The 22,715-nt window shown below is 45.1% G+C and overlaps 1 protein-coding gene across 1 annotated transcript in view; it reads right to left on the reverse strand.

Moving 5' to 3' along the window:
* Positions 1–11,368: 11,368 nt before the first annotated feature.
* LOC308329179 (gamma-aminobutyric acid receptor subunit alpha-2-like) overlaps positions 11,369–22,715 on the reverse strand; it is a gene marked incomplete at its 3' end in the record, with an annotated part of 28,153 nt that continues 16,806 nt past the window's right edge. The window contains exons 6-10 of the mRNA XM_080783382.1: positions 19,563–19,666; positions 19,165–19,213; positions 14,893–15,095; positions 13,563–13,691; positions 11,369–11,536 (exon numbers count right to left, since the gene is read on the reverse strand). Of these exons, the coding sequence (XP_080639508.1) occupies positions 11,369–11,536; positions 13,563–13,691; positions 14,893–15,095; positions 19,165–19,213; positions 19,563–19,666 (653 nt within the window). The remainder of the gene's footprint in view (positions 11,537–13,562; positions 13,692–14,892; positions 15,096–19,164; positions 19,214–19,562; positions 19,667–22,715) is intronic.

Consider the following 22,715-nt stretch of genomic DNA (forward strand, 5'->3'; position numbering starts at 1 on the left):
AGCTTATACCTTTACCAAGCATTATACAGACAGAACGAAACTTTGTGACAGCTGCTGGAAGCTTATACCTTTACCAAGCATTATACAGACAGAATGAAACTGTGTGACAGCTGCTGGAAGCTTATACCTTTACCAAGCATTATACAGACAGAATGAAACTTTGTGACAGCTGCTGGAAGCTTATACCTTTACCAAGCATTATACAGACAGAATGAAACTTTGTGACAGCTGCTGGAAGCTTATACCTTTACCAAGCATTATACAGACAGAATGAAACTGTGTGACAGCTGCTGGAAGCTTATACCTTTACCAAGCATTATACAGACAGAATGAAACTGTGTGACAGCTTCTGGAAGCTTATACCTTTACCAAGCATTATACAGACAGAATGAAACTTTGTGACAGCTGCTGGAAGCTTATACCTTTACCAAGCATTATACAGACAGAATGAAACTGTGTGACAGCTGCTGGAAGCATATACCTTTACCAAGCATTATACAGACAGAATGAAACTTTGTGACAGCTGCTGGAAGCTTATACCTTTACCAAGCATTATACAGACAGAATGAAACTTTGTGACAGCTGCTGGAAGCATATACCTTTACCAAGGATTATACAGACAGAATGAAACTTTGTGACAGCTGCTGGAAGCTTATACCTTTACCAAGCATTATACAGACAGAATGAAACTTTGTGACAGCTGCTGGAAGCTTATACCTTTACCAAGCATTATACAGACAGAATGAAACTTTGTGACAGCTGCTGGAAGCTTATACCTTTACCAAGCATTATACAGACAGAATGAAACTTTGTGACAGCTGTTGGAAGCATATACCTTTACCAAGCATTATACAGACAGAATGAAACTTTGTGACAGCTGCTGGAAGCATATACCTTTACCAAGCATTATACAGACAGAATGTACACAATTTCTCCCTGTTTAAGTAGCATCTTAAACCAGGGGGTTTACATGACTCTGAATCAATTCACAAAATCGGTCATCTAATTTGGAAAGGTAGGCCGTTTTTTGTGCTTGCAATGGATTCTGAATCATGGAAACAGCCCTAGTTGAAACATGCTACTTGAAACAAAATAACAAAATAAATTTCGATAAATCTACCAAAATTATATTAAAAAATAAATCACTCATTCCCGTACCTGGCCTCCGTGTTGCTGAGCTTCTTTCTCTGCTGGACCACGATGGCTCCCAGAATCGGAATCAGAATCAGAATAAGGGTTATAACGACGCTGAGCTGGAAACGTTGTTCCACCTTGGTGTTATTGTCCCTGAGATGTCTTAGCTCGGCCCAGATAAGGTCATGGTCAGGTTGTTGTACCGGGGTACCAGCTGGTCCAGTCTGAGCCTCATGGTCAGGTTGTTGTACCAGCAGGGTACCAGCTGGTCCAGTCTGAGCCTCATGGTCAGGTTGTTGTACCGGGGTACCAGCTGGTCCAGTCTGAGCCTCATGGTCAGGTTGTTGTACCGGGGTACCAGCTGGTCCAGTCTGAGCCTCATGGTCAGGTTGTTGTACCGGGGTACCAGCTGGTCCAGTCTGAGCCTCATGGTCAGGTTGTTGTACCGGGGTACCAGCTGGTCCAGTCTGAGCCTCATGGTCAGGTTGTTGTACCAGCAGGGTACCAGCTGGTCCAGTCTGAGCCTCATGGTCAGGTTGTTGTACCGGGGTACCAGCTGGTCCAGTCTGAGCCTCATGGTCATTTTGTTGTACCGGGGTACCAGCTGGTCCAGTCTGAGCCTCATGGTCAGGTTGTTGTACCGGGGTACCAGCTGGTCCAGTCTGAGCCTCATGGTCATTTTGTTGTACCGGGGTACCAGCTGGTCCAGTCTGAGCCTCATGGTCAGGTTGTTGAGCCTCAGACAGACAGAAGAGTACCAGCAGAACAGCCACACAGTATAAGAGCTTCATTCTGGAACAGACAGTGAGTGAAGTGTGTCTGTCGGCGTCTCACAGCCTCCTTTTATGCCCCAAAAAGACACGAACGGACAGGTGGTCCGGGGAGGTATTGCATTTTCTTCCAAGGAACAGTGAACTCATCCGTCTGTGCACTGTTCCGTGGAAGTGCCTCATTGTTATCAGAATTACTGGGAAGTTCTGAGGTTAAGACATTCCAAAGAAAAGGCAGTTAGAATCTCGTGTACCAGCTTGCCTGATTGAGTCATCATTATTATGAAATGTGCCCATATAATCATGTCATCATGTGCTATATATTGCACGTATTTGCCATTTTTACTATATATATATATATATATATATATATATATATATATTACTATTACTATTATTATTATTAAATAGTTCAAATAGCCGATAATAGCCATAATGTGGATGTAGATCTGCTACTTTCAAGATAGTACAATATGGAAAAAAATGTTTAGGGATAAAGGTTAAGATATACAGTAGGGCCACATGTGTCAGTACTGTACAATTTACAATTTACAATTTAGGAGACGCTCCTAATCCAGAGCGACTTACATTAAGCAAGAACAGAAAAGCATCACACGTCACATTAAATCACATAAAAAGCATTTATCATGAAACATAATATATAAGAACGTAACAGTGGAATATCTATATAGTGAAACTATACATATAAGTATGATGTTGTATGAGCGCCCCTCCCTTCACACGGGTGTGATTTCTGAGAGGTGCTCGCTCCTATGTTCAGCTGTTAGTGTTTAGGTCAAAGGTCGGCCACATATGATTTAACCAACCAATCACATGAATTCAGTTGTTCATGAGACGATGATTTATAATGATAAGAGCGCCGCTCACTTCACACGGGTGTGATTTTTATATTCTGTCTAATCAACTATTCAATCAATCAATCAATCAATCAATTGCGTCCAACGTGGTTCATCTCAATGTTGTCATTATATTAAGGCCCAGTTCAGAGTTGACCTTTCACCTTTGGCACCTTGAATTTGGGTACATTGTAATTGACCGGGTTAGGGTTAGAATTCATTAAGAATTAGAATTAATTTGTATAGAGCGTCTGGCCCAGACTTCCAAATACAAGGACAATAAGTTGACAGTTATATCCCAAGGCCATAATACGTTCCACCAGAAGCTGATATTTCATAAGTTTGGATGTCAAACAAGTGTCCATATACAAATCAAATGTGCAGCCTATTTCAAATATATAGTGACAGTTTTTCTCATTTCAATGATGAACACAATATCTGGGGTATTTGGAATATCTTGTAGTGAATTGACATGCGTGTCATTGTGATCAAACCAGTCTATTTTTACAGTGCTGTGTTTATACATTCTTGTTGTCCTGTCCTGTACTCCTCTGATCTTGTCTGAGACCAGGTCCACCAGACGGTCATGTCTGGCAATGTACAGTCCTTTATAGTGGCTGCAACCATTTAAGATGTGTGCGACTGTTTCTTTGTCATGTGGTACTGGATGTAGGATGCAGTGTGGGTCGTGTGCTGATGGGTACCAGGTTGCCAAGTTGAACTTGGTCGGCAACACCTGTAAACGGGCTTTAATAGTGAACATGAGAATGTCCTCACCTATGGTGTTATTTGACAGTATAGAGTGTGATAATGAGTGGTTTGCAAAGGGAAGAAGAGCCAGTTTTCCCTGCAGCCTCAGACTGGTCCAGTGTTGTGCACTTTCTGATCGCTTCATTCCTAGAATGGTGGCTCTTGCGGTCACGGATTTGATTGACAGTTCATGGTGCGCACCGTCCTGCTCGTAGGTCGTACATGCACGGACACGCGGATCTATGATGATGCTGTTGTTGAGCGCAGTAGTCGCCACCCACACACACACACACACACACTTTTGCCAGGAACACACACACACACACACACACACACACACACGCACGCGCGCACACACACACACACACACACACACACACACACACACACACACACACACACACACACACACACACACACACACACACAGACACACACACACACACTTTTGCCAGGAACACACACACCCTCTTCCCTGGAACACACACACACACACACGCGCACACACACACACACACACAAACACACACACACACACACACACACACACACACACACACACACCTCTACCCTGGAACACACTACCCTATACCTACTGGGTCGGCCCGAGGCTCGATCGGCCCGACAAAAAGAAAAAGGCCAGTAAATGGCCGGCGCGGCGGTGCCGTGGTTCAGTGTGTGTGTGTGTGTGTGTGTGTGTGTGTGTGTGTGTGTGTGTGTGTGTGTGTGTGTGTGTGTGTGTGTGTGTGTGTGTGTGTGTGTGTGTGTGTGTGTGTGTGTGTGTGTGTGTGTGTGTGTCTGTGTGTGTGTGTGTGAGACCATTTACATCATTCTAGTGCAGGGGTTTTCAACAGGTGGTCCGTGGACCACTGGTCAGCCGTGAAGGTATTGCATGTGGTCCCTGACCCTGAATCTAATAATGTAGCAAAGTGAGGATTTGGCATTTTCCTCCACGGAACAATGCATTACTTTTGGCGGACGTGGAATTACAGTTACATACATAACAGTGCATCGATGTTATCAGTTACTGGGAAGTCTGAGGTTAAGACATTGAATTACACAGAAAATGTAGTTCTCAAGAAGGGTGCAGTCTACCAGCTTACCTGATTGAGTCATGTTTATTAGGAAATACTGTGAGTGTGTGACTTGTTTGTGTGTGACTTGTTTGTGTGTGTATTTCCAGGGAAGAGGGTGTGTGTGTGTGTGTGTGTGTGTGTGTACATGTGTGCGTGCGTGCGTGCGTGCGTGTGTGGGTGGGTGGGTGGTGACCGGGCGGGTGAAATGCTGCTGCTGCGCTGTACAGAGCGTCTGAGAACGTGTTTGTTGTAATCAGATACAGGGTTGTAATCAGATACATGCTGATGTAATCAGATACAGGGTTGTGTTTCATGGAGTCATGCTGACCGAGCTCAGCATGACTTCACGTTCAGTTAAATTATCAAAAATAGATATTTATTAATTTCACGTAAATCCTTGTCTGATCTCTGCATGGTCTCTGGTCTCTCCACTGAAACAGAATGTCAGACAATGTACAAGTTATTTGTTTTTTTAACTTAAGGTATATATAGTCAGAAGTCTGAAGCAGGGCCCTGTCTGGCATTTATAGTTAACCCCTGGTGTCTCACATATTGTTTCTAAATGCTGCAGGTCATGGCTGGTACTGTATGTACATGACTCGGTACTGTAGCTCGGTATGTACATGGCTCGGTACTGTAGCTCGGTATGTACATGGCTCGGTACTGTAGCTCGGTATGTACATGGCTCGGTACTGTAGCCTGTAGGGGGATATTTATCATGTTAGTTCATGTTATTCAGGCTTAAAAACAGAGACATGAGAGAGAGAGAGCTTTACAACATGAAGACAACTATTAGGAGACTAACTATTAGGACATTTGAACACTGACGCCTGTCAGTCACAATGTGGGACAGACAGGGTCTCAATGTGGGACAGACAGGGTCTCAATGTGAACACTGATGCCTGTCAGTCACAATGTGGGACAGACAGGGTCTCAATGTGAACACTGACGCCTGTCAGTCACAATGTGGGACAGACAGGGTCTCAATTTGTGGGAAACCTGAAAAGTCTTCAAAATGAGCGACTGTCCCATGGACCCAAGCGGAAGTTCTGGTCACCCTACTAGCAGTAGTATTAACTACAGGCAGGCAGGCATGCAGGCAATAACCCAATATAATATATCCTATCTACTTTTCTAGGCATCTTCCTTAATATGGCCAACATCACACTCGGTTAATAACTACATCTCCCAGAGTGCACCATGCAGCAGCAAGATGGCTGCTCGTTTGGCTGAGCTGGAACACCTGAGAAGGCCTGGAGGGAGCGTTCAAACAAACTAGTGAAACTACACAGCAGAGACAAGACGCCAGATCTACTCAATGTTCCAGGTCAGTGGTCGGTGACATTGTTTTCTCTTATTCGGTCATATTTGCATTTCTGCTTAACCCATTTAGGCCTGATGGCGAAATTTAAAAAAATGTCTAGTTTTATGAAAAACCTAATGTTTCTGTATCAGTGGTGCTCAATATTTCCCCCCCGCCCCCCCATCTGAAAATATGTTGTTCCAGGGACCCCCCCCACCCCCCCCCCACCCCCCCAGAAGCAAAGATTTGAGTTAAAATGTGCACTCTGTAATAATATTATATTCAATGATTTGAGGCACATTTTCACGATTTAAAAAAAATGTCAGACCTACAAGTTCAGTCTAAAAGTATAACTTTACAAAATAAGACAATTTTAAGAATATAGAAGAATACTAAAAATGTAGACAATTCACCATGTTAAAGGTAAAAAATGCCAACTAGGCATTTAAAAAAAGTTCTGATCTACTCTACAAGCTCAAGGATCAGCTTTTTCTTTCTCTACTGTGTGTGTGTGTGTGTGTGTGTGTGTGTGTGTGTGTGCGCGCGCGCGGCTGAGTTCATTCATTCATTCTATAATAAGAAAATCACACCCGTGTGAAGTGAGGGGCGCTAAAGTCTAACTCATGTTTATTAGGTGATGTAAAACAAACAGACAAGAGCACTGCTTCTTCGCCGTTTGCCAGGACGTTGTATGGGCGTTGGATCCTAATATTATATTAGGAATAATACAATTCCTAGTAATAAAGAATAAATGGTAAATGTTGCATTCATAGCGCCTTTATCCAAGGCGCTTTACATAGATTGTGCTTTTTTTATTTTAATCTTCATTTCAGTTCAGTATATAGTGTATGTAGGCCTATATGTCTTTTCTTCACATCAAGCTTTAGTTATTTAATTAGTTTTAACAGTAAGTATAAATAACCTTGCATTGAGGTCATAGTTCTGATTCCTTTAAGAAGAAAATAGAAAAAGAAAAAAAGCCTCAACCTGCGTTGTCAGCAGCTGTGGATTCAGGAACATACTCGGAATGCTTATTCCCTCTCTCTCTCTCTCTCTCTCTCGCTCGTTGTGTGTGTGTGTGTATATGTATGTGTTTGTGCGTGTGTGCATGCGTGCGTGCGTGTGTTAGTGCGTGCGTGCGTGTGTGTGTTTGTGCGTGCGTGTGTGCGTGCACGCTCAGTTCTGTCCACTGTTCACTGTATTCAATAGCGGTTATTCCTCAGAGGCATAAAGTGCTGATGGGTTCTGGTTTCCTCCCAGTATCATTACAGCACCCTCAGCACTACACACACACACTGTAACACACACACACTGTAACACACACACAGGCCCCCATAGGCTGCTAGACAGGCCCCCATAGGCTGCTAGACAGGCCCCCATAGGCTGCTAGACAGGCCCCCATAGGCTGCTAGACAGGCCCCCATAGGCTGCTAGACAGGCCCCCATAGGCTGCTAGACAGGCCCCCATAGGCTGCTAGACAGACCCCCATAGGCTGCTAGACAGGCCCCCATAGGCTGATAGACTGACCCCCATAGGCTGCTAGACAGGCCCCCATAGGCTGTTAGACAGGCCCATAGGCTGCTAGACAGACCCCCATAGGCTGCTAGACAGACCCCCATAGGCTGCTAGACAGACCCCCATAGGCTGCTAGACAGGTCCCCCATAGGCTGCTAGACAGACCCCCATAGGCTGCTAGACAGGCCCCCATAGGCTGCTAGACAGACCCCCATAGGCTGCTATAGACAGGCCCCCATAGGCTGCTATAGACAGGCCCCCATAGGCTGCTATAGACAGGCCCCCCATAGGCTGCTAGACAGGCCCCCATAGGCTGCTAGACAGGCCCCCCATAGGCTGCTAGACAGGCCCCCATAGGCTGCTAGACAGGCCCCCCATAGGCTGCTAGACAGGCCCCCATAGGCTGCTAGACAGGCCCCCCATAGGCTGCTAGACAGGCCCCCATAGGCTGCTAGACAGGCCCCCCATAGGCTGCTAGACAGCTCCCCCTGCTGGAGGTAGTGTACACACTGCTAAACACGCCTGCCCTTAATCTTACCCCTCATTTATTTTGTCCTCCTCCTCCTCTTCCTCCTCTTCCTCCTCTTCCTCCTCCTCCTCCTCTTCCTCTTCCTCTTCCTCTTCCTCTTCCTCTTCCTCTTCCTCTTCCTCTTCCTCTTCCTCTTCCTCCTCCTCCTCGGCATGCTCTTTGAAGATGTCTTTATACTCTGGGCTACATCCGAGCGGAACTGATCTGAGAACAGATGCTAAGTGGTGTTAAAGGAATGCCTTCAGGCCACGGTTAAACCATTGTGTACGGGAACCACCTTTTTGTTTTTGGTGTTTTGAAGCATCATGTTATGCTTTAGCTATTGGAAAATAGCAGATCTATAAGCTCATAGCGCGGCACCGAGTGCCGCGCTATGAGCTTGTAGATCTGCTATTTATTTTTTTGAAAAATCGTGAAAATGCGGCGCAATATATATTCTTTCTCAGCGAACATTTTTTAACTGCAATCTTTGCTTCTTTGGGAGATAACCATGACTGACACACAGAACCACTGACACACATAACCATGACTGACACACAGAACCACTGACACACAGAACCACTGACACACATAACCACTGACACACAGAACCACTGACACACAGAACCACTGACACACATAACCACTGACACACAGAACCACTGACACACAGAACCACTGACACACAGAACCACTGACACACATAACCACTGACACACAGAACCACTGACACACAGAACCACTGACACACAGAACCACTGACCACACAGAACCACTGACCACACAGAACCACTGACACACAGAACCACTGACACACAGAACCCCTGACACACAGAACCACTGACACACAGAACCACACACAGAACCACTGACCACACAGAACCACTGACACACAGAACCACTGACACACAGAACCACTGACCACACAGAACCACTGACACACAGAACCACTGACACACAGAACCACTGACACACAGAACCACTGACACACAGAACCACTGACACACAGAACCACACACAGAACCACTGACACACAGAACCACTGACCACACAGAACCACTGACACACAGAACCACTGACACACAGAACCACTGACCACACAGAACCACTGACACACAGAACCACTGACACACAGAACCACTGACACACAGAACCACTGACCACACAGAACCACTGACACACAGAACCACTGACCACACAGAACCACTGACACACAGAACCACTGACACACAGAACCACTGACACACAGAACCACTGACACACAGAACCACTGACACACAGAACCACTGACCACACAGAACCACTGACACACAGAACCACTGACCACACAGAACCACTGACACACAGAACCACTGACACACAGAACCACTGACCACACAGAACCACTGACACACAGAACCACTGACACACATAACCACTGACACACAGAACCACTGACACACAGAACCACTGACACACAGAACAACTGACACACAGAACCACTGACACACAGAACCACTGACACACTGAACCACTGACACACTGAACCACTGACACACAGAACCACTGACACACAGAACCACTGACACACAGAACCACTGACCACACAGTTACTGTCTGTTTCTTCTTGTTTTAATCCTGTTCTGTGCAGCACTTTGGAACTATGTTTTGAAAAGCGCTATACAAATAAAGTTCATATCATATCATATCACTGACACACAGAAACATGAGGGTTTTTTTCAGGAAACTCTCAGGATTTAGGAGACATTTAGTAGAATCTGTCCTCAGTCCAGAATGGGTTAACACCGCCATGGACCACTGGTGCATGCTGGGAGCATTGAGAGTGTGTTAACAGGCTAATAGATTCATGTTAATATCAGCCTTTTGGATGATATTATATCATAATATTGTTGTCGGATAGAAACGATACATGTGTATATATTATGTTTTTTTCTTCTGAATTAGCATAAACACATATTGAAATATAGCATTTGAACATAGCCGATCTACAAGCTCACAACGGGGCACGTCGTGATCTACTATTTTCAAAAGGATTTTAGAAAACCTGAAATTGGACGTTCTGAAAAATGAATTATTTTACTTTTGGTACGGACCATATCTGTAGCCTGTTGACACTTTTACTTAAAGGACCACTTCACCAATTTTCAACCTATCTTCATATAATAGTTTGTCACTAATAAATTGTAATAATCATGATAAAATGGCACCATTGTTTTTCGACTCAGTCTGTGTCTCATAGGAGGGCTGTGGGCGGTTCAGAAACCAGTCTGTGTCTCATAGGAGGGCTGTGGGCAGTTCAGAAACCTGTCTGTGTCTCATAGGAGGGCTGTGGGCTGTTCAGAAACCAGTCTGTGTCTCATAGGAGGGCTGTGGGCGGTTCAGAAACCAGTCTGTGTCTCATAGGAGGGCTGTGGGCAGTTCAGAAACCAGTCTGTGTCTCATAGGAGGGCTGTGGGCAGTTCAGAAACCAGTCTGTGTCTCATAGGAGGGCTGTGGGCAGTTCAGAAACCAGTCTGTGTCTCATAGGAGGGCTGTGGGCGGTTCAGAAACCAGTCTGTGTCTCATAGGAGGGCTGTGGGCAGTTCAGAAACCAGTCTGTGTCTCATAGGAGGGCTGTGGATGCAGTTCAGAAACCAGTCTGTGTCTCATAGGAGGGCTGTGGGCAGTTCAGAAACCAGTCTGTGTCTCATAGGAGGGCTGTGGGCAGTTCAGAAACCAGTCTGTGTCTCATAGGAGGGCTGTGGGCAGTTCAGAAACCAGTCTGTGTCTCATAGGAGGGCTGTGGGCGGTTCAGAAACCAGTCTGTGTCTAAAGCTGATACACTTTGTAATTTTGAATATTTGAGCATTCGCATGACATCACATCTTGTAATGACATCACATCCTGTCATGACATTACATCCTGTCAAGTAACACAGAAAAACTACAATGCAGACAGAATGACGGGTCAGGAAACGTGTTGGTACTTTTATTTAAAAAAATCACACCCGTGTGAAGTGAGGGGCCCTACATATTAAAGTCTATCTCGTGTTGATTAGGTGATCTAATGGTGATATAAAACAAACGGTGCCAACACAAACATTAAAGAGACATAGGACGTAAATGACACACACATTTTCCCTTCATTATCAATGCGTTTACAAAACAAACATTGAACTAAAGACAAACATTAAACGTGTTTATAGGAGGAAATAGTGTTCGTCTCTCATTGTGTGACGTGCAGGAAGATGTCAAAAACCACCATAAATGTAGTAAATATACCAGGGGTTCAAAAACCACCATTAATGTAGTAAATATACCAGGGGTAGAGAGAGAGAGAGAGAGAGCATTTCTGTTTTCGGTTCAGTTCGGTGGTGTTCATTGTGAAGGCGTCATGTCCTGTTTGATGGGCTGCTCTGGGTGGTGTTCATTGTGAAGGTGTCATGTCCTGTTTGATGGGCTGCTCTCGGTGGTGTTCATTGTGAAGGCGTCATGTCCTGTTTGATGGGCTGCTCTCGGCTCAGGTACGTGGCCCAGTACACCAGGTTGAAGCCAGAGAACAGCACGGGGAACATGATGCGAGACATGCGGTCGATCTTACTCACGCTGTTGAACGTCTTCTTGGTCTGCTCGGAGCCCTTGGCCTGGAATGGAGGGAGGGAGGGAGGAAGGAAGGGAGGAAGGGAGGAAGGGAGGAAGGGAGGAAGAAAGGAAGGAAGGAAGGAAGGAAGGAAGGAAGGAAGGATCGTTTATTTTGGTGCTTTACAGTTACACATTAAAATACAGTTGTGTTTGCATAATAAGTGGTGGCACTGAAAAGGAGCTATAGCTTATTTCGCATAAAACCTTTTCTCTTTTTAAAATGACTTAGTTACGAACACCAACAAAAAAAGAGAGAAAAAAAGGACAGAGAAGAAAACAAAAACATATTTTAGAACTCATAGTTTAACAAATTGAGACCAATAAGCCGTGAGAACAATAAATCGGAGCTCAATGCAAAGGAGGAATGAAGTTAATTGATCTTATACTAGTCTCGTGTTGCCTCTCGCAATTTCCAAATGCTTCCGTCATACAGTCTGGAGCAACGGAAGCTCTGATCATGAGTAAAATATAAATGCTTCCGTCATACAGTCTGGAGCAACGGAAGCTCTGATCATGAGTCAAATATAAATGCTTCCGTCGTACAGTCTGGAGCAACGGAAGCTCTGATTATGAGTCAAATATAAATGCTTCCGTCGTACAGTCTGGAGCAACGGAAGAGCTGTCATCTCCTTTAGTAGAGACTATACTCTGCGTATATACACATATTTATTATTTTATATGCATACATATTGTACCACGTAGATTAGTCATGTACTAATATACACTTTCTTTCTTTTAACTGCAATGATGAGCTGCTGCACAAACAAGAATTTCACCCATGTTACTTGTAATGATATGTGACAATGAAGCCTTGCTCTCTCTCCCACAATGTTAAGTCACACCTATTTGCTGGGCAAAATGTGCGGCATTGGGAGGTAAAGGGGAGACACTTTATTGTGAAGGGACGACAGGATGAGGAGAGGTGTTGTTACTGCGTATAATTGTCGAGAGTAATGGCTGTGTGCGATATAGAACAGTCCAAACTATTTGTATCAATAGAGCACCGAAGTCTGACGTCACTTTCAGTAGAGGGCGTCAGTCCCCAGGTTCATGTATTTGTTTAGTTGCATTGAAATCGCCATAGGAGGATTTTTAGATTGCTTCATATAAGAACTGTGTTTGAAAAATAAACATGTCACCCCGGCCGCTTCACTCATATGGATATGAAGAATCAACTGACTGAGAGAAAACGCTAATGTTACTGCTGCTGAATCAGTTAGATTTTCGCTAGAAGCAGCCTGTATCATATATGAGTGACTGACTGTTGCAAACGATACAGAGACACCTCCCTAACAATAACGCCGAGACAGCTTGTTTATTTTTGGACCACAACGCTTATAGTAAACGATATTAAGATCACCCCATGTTATTCTCCATAGAGAAATTACTTCCGCGAACCAGGAGGGGAATCGTCGGGATGAGCGAGTTACGTCAGGACTTCGGTGCTCTATACGGCTGTATCAACAGAATGTGATATATATATATATGGGGCCTCATATTTTATCCTGAAGCGGGCCTCCAGTTTCCGCCCCTGATCTTCTACTAACCTTCCCGGTGCCCGCTGCAGACTTATCTTCTACTAACCTTCCTGGTGCCCGTAGCAGACTAATCTTCTACTAACCTTCCCGGTGCCCGTAGCAGACTAATCTTCTACTAACCTTCCCGGTGCCCGTAGCAGACTAATCTTCTACTAACCTTCCCGGTGCCCGTAGCAGACTAATCTTCTACTAACCTTCCCGGTGCCCGTAGCAGACTAATCTTCTACTAACCTTCCCGGTGCCCGTAGCAGACTAATCTTCTACTAACCTTCCCGGTGCCCGTAGCAGACTAATCTTCTACTAACCTTCCCGGTGCCCATAGCAGACTAATCTTCTACTAACCTTCCCGGTGCCCGTAGCAGACTAATCTTCTACTAACCTTCCCGGTGCCCGTAGCAGACTAATCTTCTACTAACCTTCCCGGTGCCCGTAGCAGACTAATCTTCTACTAACCTTCCCGGTGCCCGTAGCAGACTAATCTTCTACTAACCTTCCCGGTGCCCGTAGCGGCCTTGCAGACGGTGGGCAGGGTGGAGTCCTTGGTGATGTTGGGCGCGTAGTTGGCGACCGCCACAGCGTAGGCGTTGTTCTTCTTCACCACGGCGGACGCCTCCTTTTTCTGCCAAACGGAAAAGAACACGAGTTAACCCCGTTCTGGCAAAAGAGGTGTTTTCAGCATTATGTTATGCTTTAGCTATTGAAAAATATCAGATCTACAAGCTCATAGCGCGAGTCGGTCAGATATACGAGTCGGTCAGACATACGGTTGTCCAGAACCGCCACAAAAGGCTCTGGTCAGTCTCTGCCTGCATGCAGCGGACCTAATGAGCCTACAGTCCGCTCACCTGTAGATTCCACTGTGCAAAAAGCATGGAAACTTTCCAACAAACTCCGGTAAAGCTAGCCTTGAGGTTTTCACGCAGTGTTCCATGGCGTCACATTGACATTAGGCAACACGCTTCATATTTGGGCATGGCTGACACAGAACTGTTGAGAATAACCTCTTGCAAATGGCGCCCTCTGGTGGACAACAGCACCTCTCACATCTCCCCTTCCCTGCAGCATCAAAAAAAATCTCTAACCACAAGGCCACTGAGATGGTACCCACAACAGTACCTTATCGTTAACCACGGTCTTGCCGTCAGTACCTTATCGTTAACCACGGTCTTGTTGTCAGTACCTTATCGTTAACCACGGTCTTGTTGTCAGTACCTTATCGTTAACCACGGTCTTGTTGTCAGTACCTTATCGTTAACCACGGTCTTGTTGTCAGTACCTTATCGTTAACCACGGTCTTGTTGTCAGTACCTTATCGTTAACCACGGTCTTGTTGTCAGTACCTTATCGTTAACCACGGTCTTGTTGTCAGTACCTTATCGTTAACCACGGTCTTGTTGTCAGTACCTTATCGTTAACCACGGTCTTGCCGTCAGTACGTTATCGTTAACCACAGTCTTGTTGTCAGTACCTTATCGTTAACCACGGTCTTGCCTTCAGTACCTTATCGTTAACCACGGTCTTGTTGTCAGTACCTTATCGTTAACCACGCTCTTGCCGTCAGTACCTTATCGTTAACCACCGTCTTGCCGTCAGTACCTTATCGTTAACCACGGTCTTGTTGTCAGTACCTTATCGTTAACCACGGTCTTGTTGTCAGTACCTTATCGTTAACCACGGTCTTGTTGTCAGTACCTTATCGTTAACCACGGTCTTGCCATCAGTACCTTATCGTTAACCACGCTCTTGCCGTCAGTACCTTATCGTTAACCACGGTCTTGCCGTCAGTACCTTATCGTTAACCACCGTCTTGCCTTCAGTACCTTATCGTTAACCACGGTCTTGCCGTCCCAGGCCCAGCCCCTCTTGGTGAAGTAGTTGACGGTGGCGAACTCGATGAGCGCGGAGAAGACGAAGGCGTAGCACACGGCGATGAACCAGTCCATGGCGGTGGCGTACGCCACCTTGGGGAGGGAGTTACGGGCGCTGATACTCAGCGTGGTCATGGTGAGCACCGTGGTCACGCCTAGGGGGAGGGGCCAGAGAGAGAGAGACGGTTAGAGAGGCCTCAGCGTGGTCATGGTGAGCACCGTGGTCACGCCTGGGAGGGGGGAGGGAGGGGGGAGGGAGGAGGGAGGGAGGGGGGAGGGAGAGAAGGTTAGGCCATTTCTGAAACCAGTCCCTTGACTTGAAGTGCTCTCGGGAGGTTCCCTCGTCAGGAAGTGCCCCTCCAGCTGAATCAAGTTAATCCCTTGATTAGGGTGCTGGGTATCAAAAACTGTTTGGAAATACACTCGCCCTCCTTGAGCAGAAACAGGAAACAGACACCATTCGTTGCCATGGTTACCATCATGCAATTGCGTTACCTGTTATTTTGTTCGTACAGTTATATTGCATTGTAAATTTGCATCGTGTATGTTTGTGTGACATGTGGATTTCATTAATATGGAAAAAGGAAATACAGTCATATACATCCATGGTGTTTATAAATCATTGTGTTAAAAGTTGTTTTGTTTGTGTGGTTTCATTTATAGTTTTTCACGGTGGGGTGAATAAAATAAATCAGTTGGAGCGTTGTCTATTCTGCATCAGATGAAGATTGTTTAGGAGGAGTTTATTCATCATTTATTTGTGGTGGTTCTTACATTTGTAGGTCACGGTTTCCATGCGGACAGAGAGCAGCTCTTGAGGGCTTTATGAGCCACTTCCACTCAAGGCTGCTTGGTTTCAGACGACACTTAATATGGAGCAGCCTCGCGTGAACGCGCATATCGAGGGCGAGTGTGTAGGGCGAGTGGCGAGGAGCTGGTTTCAGAGAGACGGTTAGAGATGCTCAGGGTGGTCATGGTGAGCATTATTTAGCATCTAAGATGGCCGCCCAAACAGGATGTGAGTCCAGCGTGTGTCTCACTATACAAACGGCTCGGCGGTCTGCGGTTGGCTCTGCGTCCACCAGGTGGCAGTAGAGAGGTTCAGTGAAGTATCTCCGTTTTCCTCCTGACAACGGAGAGAGGCTGCATGTGCACCCCCTTAGCGATGATTTGATTGGCTGAGCAATGTACCTCCCTGTGAGGGTGAGGGTGGAACGGGAGTCACCCCCTGTGAGGGTGAGGTGGAACGGGAGTCACTCCCTGTGAGGGTGAGGTGGAACGGGAGTCACATTCCTTGTGAGGGTGATGTGGAACGGGAGTCACTCCCTGTGAGGGTGAGGTGGAACGGGAGTCACTCCCTGTGAGGGTGAGGTGGAACGGGAGTCACCCCCTGTGAGGGTAGAACGGGAGTCACTCCCTGTGAGGGCGAGGTGGAACGGGAGTCACTCCCTGTGAGGGTGGGGTGGACTACACAGACGTACACACAGAGACATTTACTGTATGGACAGAATGATCCATAAACATATTGATGTATGAGAATTAAGGGTTGATGATGAACAGCATGTCTGTGTCAGCACTGGCATGGAGCAGCTTTGATGTCTGACAAACACAATCGTGCGTGCGTGCGTGCGTGCGTGCGTGCGTGCGTGCGTGCGTGCGTGCGTGCGTGCGTGCTGCGTGCGTGCGTGCGTGCGTGCGCCAAGTTAAGTAAATGTAAAGATGACCTCAGTGTTTGGTTGTGTACAATCTGAGAATCCCATCGTCAAATATTCGGGAAAACAGCGCCTCCGCTGTTGTTCCTCGAAATTAGACTCTGGGGGCAAGCTCTGTTTAGAATTTCGATCAACCGGAAAAGGCCCTTGCTTTTCCGCCGAGTTCCACTACTACCGCTGTGCCGCACTGTTTTCATTCCTACTTTCAACCATTCCTTTGCGGAACAAAACATGGATGTAACGGAGGAGGACATTTTTGCTAGTGTGCTAAGGAGAGTTGCTGTTCCACACAATGTTGAACATATCAAACCGCTTCAGCACATTTGTTTGAAATATTTAATCGATCGACGAGATGTTTTATTATGTTTACCTACTGGTTTTGGAAAAAGCCTCGTATATCAAGTAGGGATGTCAGTAACGGATAGTTTCCCAACCGGTTAGCCGACAGGATTAACCGGGTCATTAACGGATAGTGGTTGATTTTTTTCTTTTTTTTAATAGGCTACCCCAAATGTAATATGCATGTATAGGCTACATAATTAAAGTTGGTAGACGAATGGTATACATTTATTTATGCTCCTTTTTTAAAAGACAAACAAAAAAGCAACATTTAACAATATAAATAAATTGTTGTAGGCTTAATCATCAATAAACATCGCATCTGCGCGTCTACAGTAGTCCTACAGAGGTCCGCCGGTTCTAGTCCAAAACATAAATAAATCCAGTCCAGATCTGAGCAACTTATACCTATAAAGCCACTGGACGCATGGGCTAAGCCTTTTTTTATTATTAAGGAAGATCAGCAAGCATGTCACCGTGTTCCGTTTGTTGACTTTTCGCTGACGAGAAAACCCTCAAACATCGATAGCACATGGCTAACTTGATAGCCTGCCAGTGTGGGGAGACGGATAAGAGGAGGAAGCGGCAGCGGCTGTAAACGTTCTCCCTCCAGGCCAAATGGCCAATAATGGAATTAATAATGCCAAGTAGGTCTCTGCATTTATACGGTTGACATGTGTTCATCTCGTCTCGCTGTCACTCGCTTACATTTCGACTACCGCAAGTCCGCAAAGCTACCCTTGTAGCCAACTAGCCAGAAGTACAACAGAGAACTTTGGGACATTGAGGGGGCAGAAAACCGAGCCAGAGCGCTGTTCATGCAGCCTGGAGTGTGACAAGCTGGGCGGCAAGCTGGGCGGCGCAAATAAGAACAATTTTAGGCATGTGTGCAACATGACAACTGTTTTAAAGTATTGTACAGTGACAAGTACAGTCTCTGTAATGTTTATGTTGTACTATTACTAAAAACGATCTAAAATAAAGGGATTTAAGATCAGAACACGTATTTATTATTATGCAAATTAATCGTTAAAGCTGATAAAAATATCCGGATGTTTTTTAACGGTCGGCTAACCGGTTAGCCGGTTGTTTGGTGTTGTTTGTTGACCAGAGGAAGCCATGTTCAATAATAAGAAGCGTGTATAGGTTTGCTTCCAGTGGGACGAAATGTCCTAGCCGCACACACATGTAAATCCCGCCCACTAAATGTGATTGGGTGATTGCGCGGCTGACTTCCTGAACTACAGCGTCCATACTTGTAGGCCAGTGATACGTTTCTTTCTACTGCTTGCCGACAGACTAGTTGACGCGAGGCAACAGTCTGTCTTGAGAGACTAGGTTGTGTATAAAGCAGGTCGATGTATACATGTGTAGGCCTACAGCTGTGTATGTGTACATATAGGCTGTAGTCATGTGTACATCTGTGTGTACATATAGGCTGTAGTCATGTGTACATCTGTGTGTACATATAGGCTGTAGTCATGTGTACATCTGTGTGTACATATAGGCTGTAGTCATGTGTACATCTGTGTGTACATATAGATGTAGTCATGTGTACATCTGTGTGTACATATAGGCTGTAGTCATGTGTACATCTGTGTGTACATATAGGCTGTAGTCATGTGTACATCTGTGTGTACATATAGGCTGTAGTCATGTGTACATCTGTGTGTACATATAGGCTGTAGTCATGTGTACATCTGTGTGTACATATAGATGTAGTCATGTGTACATCTGTGTGTACATATAGATGTAGTCATGTGTACATCTGTGTGTACATATAGATGTAGTCATGTGTACATCTGTGTGTACATATAGGCTGTAGTCATGTGTACATCTGTGTGTACATATAGGCTGTATAGTCGTGTGCACAGCTCGACATTTGTGTGAAATTTGATGCGTGGCATTTTGAACATCTCATCTCTCCTTTTTGCAGGTTTTTCGTGGGAGGAGAAGATTAATGTCTTAAAAGATTAAAGGAACTTCCACGCCGCGACCGCAATCACGGTGAGATTTAATAGGGATTAATTTTTGGAGAGCACCTCCGCTGCAAATACCATTCAGTCACCGACGAGAGAGAGCTGATCTGAACCGCTATGGGATCGCGTGGCGGGAATACCGCGCTTGTTACTTCTCAGGTCAAGCAGGGGGGGGGGTGGGGTTGTTTTCTCACCAAACACAGTCCTGGCGGGAACCGACTCTCTGTTGAGCCAGAAGGACACCTGGAAAACAACAACAACAATAATAAGAAGAAGAAATAAGATATTGCAAAGTGTGGTCGCCGCAGTCGCTTACATAGTAACCCTCCCACTAATATTGTCTTTATATGTCTTCATAAGCGATTGAACACATTGAAAACATTAGATTGGTTATGTAACCAACAACAGCCAATTAGCTACTACAAACGTTATGCAAAGCTCGGGCCAATCACAGCGGAAGTTAGGTATAGTTACTCCAGAAGAATAATAAGAATAAGAATTAGTGTGGCAATAAATAGTGTGTTATAGGTGCCCTTTGGGCAACCACACTAATAATAATAATAATAATAATAATAATAATAACAATACTAACCTGTGACAGTATAACAGTCATGATGCAGGGCAGGTAGGTTTGGATGACAAAGTATCCGATCTTCCTCTTCAGGTGGAAATGAGCTGTCATCACTGTGTACTCTCCTGAGGACACAAAGTATACATTTAAATGAGCAAAGTATACATTTAAATGAGCTGTCATCACAGTGTGTACTCTCTTGAGGACACATAGTATACATTTAAATGAGCAAAGTATACATTTAAATGAGCCGTCATCACTGTGTACTCTCCTGAGGACACAGAGTATACATTTAAATGAGCAAAGTATACATTTAAATGAGCTGTCATCACTGTGTACTCTCCTGAGGACACAAAGTATACATTTAAATGAGCAAAGTATACATTTAAATGAGCAAAGTATACATTTAAATGAGCAAAGTATACATTTAAATGAGCGTCACAGAGACTATATTTATTTCGGGAGCGTTTAACCCGTCGCTGGCTGTCTGAATACCAAGAAAAATAACAAAAATAAAAAGGTCATTAAAATGTCATTTTGACATGTTATTGCTTTTAGCAGCTGTGCGACTGCAGAAGGAGATCTGGAGAGAGAGAGAGAGAGAGAGAGAGAGAGAGAGAGAGAGAGAGAGAGAGAGAGAGAGAGAGAGAGAGAGAGAGAGAGAGAGAGAGAGAGAGAGAGAGGAGAGAGAGGGAGAGAGGGGGAGAGAGGGGGAGAGGGGGAGAGGGGGAGAGAGAGAGAGGGAGAGAGAATATATAAAAGTACAGCCGTGCAGATTGTGATCAAAACAGGCTAAAAATACCCAACCTGCTGTTTTGTATCTTTACGGAATGGCATGTTTTCAAGACATGTAAAATATTCAGAGGATGCTCTTTGATGGACTCCTGCTGTGCTTATTCCATCCTGGACGGGAACCCCCTTTGGTGTTAGCATTACGTTATGCTTTAGCTATTGAAAAAATAGCAGATCTACAAGCTCGTAGCGCGCCACCGAGTGGCGCGCTACGAGCTTGTAGATCTGCTATTTTTGAAAAAAATCGAAGAACGACTGACACAGAAACATCGTTTTTTCAGAAAACTGTCAGGATGTAGAAGACGTTTCTAGAATCTGATCTCAGGTCAGAATGGGTTATAGTGGGACTGAGGATGGAGCTGTTTCTATTCGTGGGGCCTTGAGAAGGCCTTCGGACGGCCGCTCAACAACTGGGTCAGATCCGTCTCTCCCTTTTTCTTCTTTGAGGCTTTAACCCCTTCTGTACGGGAAGACCTTTTGTTGTTGGTGTTTTAAAGCATTATGTTGTGCTTTTAGCTGTTGGAAAAAATAGCAGATCTACAAGCTCATGAGCTTGTAGATCTACTATGTTTTTGGGGGGAAATCGTGAAAATGTGGTGCAAATCTTTGGATAGATATTCTTTCAGAGTGAACGTTTTTTTTTACTCAAATATTTGCTTTTGGTCGAGGGGGGGGGGGGTCCCTGCAACTACATATTTTCAGATGGGGGTCCGACGGCCAAATACAGATAATTCTGGGGCTCCTTGATGTGATAAAGGTTGAGCGCCACTGATAGCTAGAAACATAGCGTTTTTTCAGAAAACTGTTTTAGAAGATTCTTTTTATTTTTTAGAATGGGGCTCAGTCCTGAAGGGGTTAAAATCCATTAACCTGCAGTAAAAAGCCTCCATTCTCAGTGAAACAGACAACGGCACTTAATGGACTCCACACTATGATTACATATAGATGAGACAATAAAGGTACTTAACCCATTCTGACCGGGAACCCCTTTTGGTGTCTGCATCTTTTTATGCTTTAGCTATTGAAAAATAGCAGACCTACAAGCTCGTAGCGCGCCACCGAGTGGCGCGCTACGAGCTTGTAGGTCTGCTATTTTTGAAGAATCGAAGAACGACTGACATTTTTAGAATCTGATCTCAGGTCAGAATGGGTTCATCAGACCCAGTGTGTGTCCAGTGGAAACCTCGTATGAATCTGATCTCAGGTCAGAATGGGTTCATCAGACCCAGTGTGTGTCCAGTGGAAACCTCGTATGAATCTGATCTCAGGTCAGAATGGGTTAATGGACTCCACACTTTGATTACATATAGATGAGACAATGAATAAAGTATCATCCCTGCTAATGTGGCGTTGGGAGTTCCTGCCTCCGTTCTCACTGTTCACTGAGAACGGAGAGGATCCCGTAGCCGAGACCAGGTTTATTACAATATTATTATTGTGTTTCCGTCAGTGAAAAAAAAGGGCAGTCGACGACTGCCAGTACTGACCAGTGCTGTCAGTAGTTATAGAGACTGCCAGTACTGACCAGTGCTGTCAGTAGGTATAGAGACTGGTTGTACTGACCAGTGCTGTCAGTAGTTATAGAGACTGTTTGTTCTGACCAGTGCTGTCAGTAGTTATAGAGACTGCCAGTACTGACCAGTGCTGTCAGTAGTTATAGAGACTGGTTGTACTGACCAGTGCTGTCAGTAGTTATAGAGACTGTTTGTACTGACCGGTGCTGTCAGTAGTTATAGAGACTGTTTGTACTGACCAGTGCTGTCAGTAGTTATAGAGACTGTTTGTTCTGACCGGTGCTGTCAGTAGTTATAGAGACTGGTTGTACTGACCGGTGCTGTCAGTAGTTATAGAGACTGCCAGTACTGACCAGTGCTGTCAGTAGGTATAGAGACTGGTTGTACTGACCAGTGCTGTCAGTAGTTATAGAGACTGTTTGTTCTGACCAGTGCTGTCAGTAGTTATAGAGACTGCCAGTACTGACCAGTGCTGTCAGTAGTTATAGAGACTGGTTGTACTGACCAGTGCTGTCAGTAGCTATAGAGACTGTTTGTACTGACCGGTGCTGTCAGTAGTTATAGAGACTGTTTGTACTGACCAGTGCTGTCAGTAGTTATAGAGACTGTTTGTTCTGACCGGTGCTGTCAGTAGTTATAGAGACTGGTTGTACTGACCGGTGCTGTCAGTAGTTATAGAGACTGGTTGTACTGACCAGTGCTGTCAGTAGTTATAGAGACTGTTTGTTCTGACCGGTGCTGTCAGTAGTTATAGAGACTGTTTGTACTGACCGGTGCTGTCAGTAGTTATAGAGACTGTTTGTACTGACCGGTGCTGTCAGTAGTTATAGAGACTGTTTGTACTGACCGGTGCTGTCAGTAGTTATAG

Source organism: Protomyctophum bolini (assembly GCF_963924005.1).
Source record: "Protomyctophum bolini genome assembly, chromosome: 15".
Lineage (NCBI taxonomy): Eukaryota > Metazoa > Chordata > Actinopteri > Myctophiformes > Myctophidae > Protomyctophum > Protomyctophum bolini.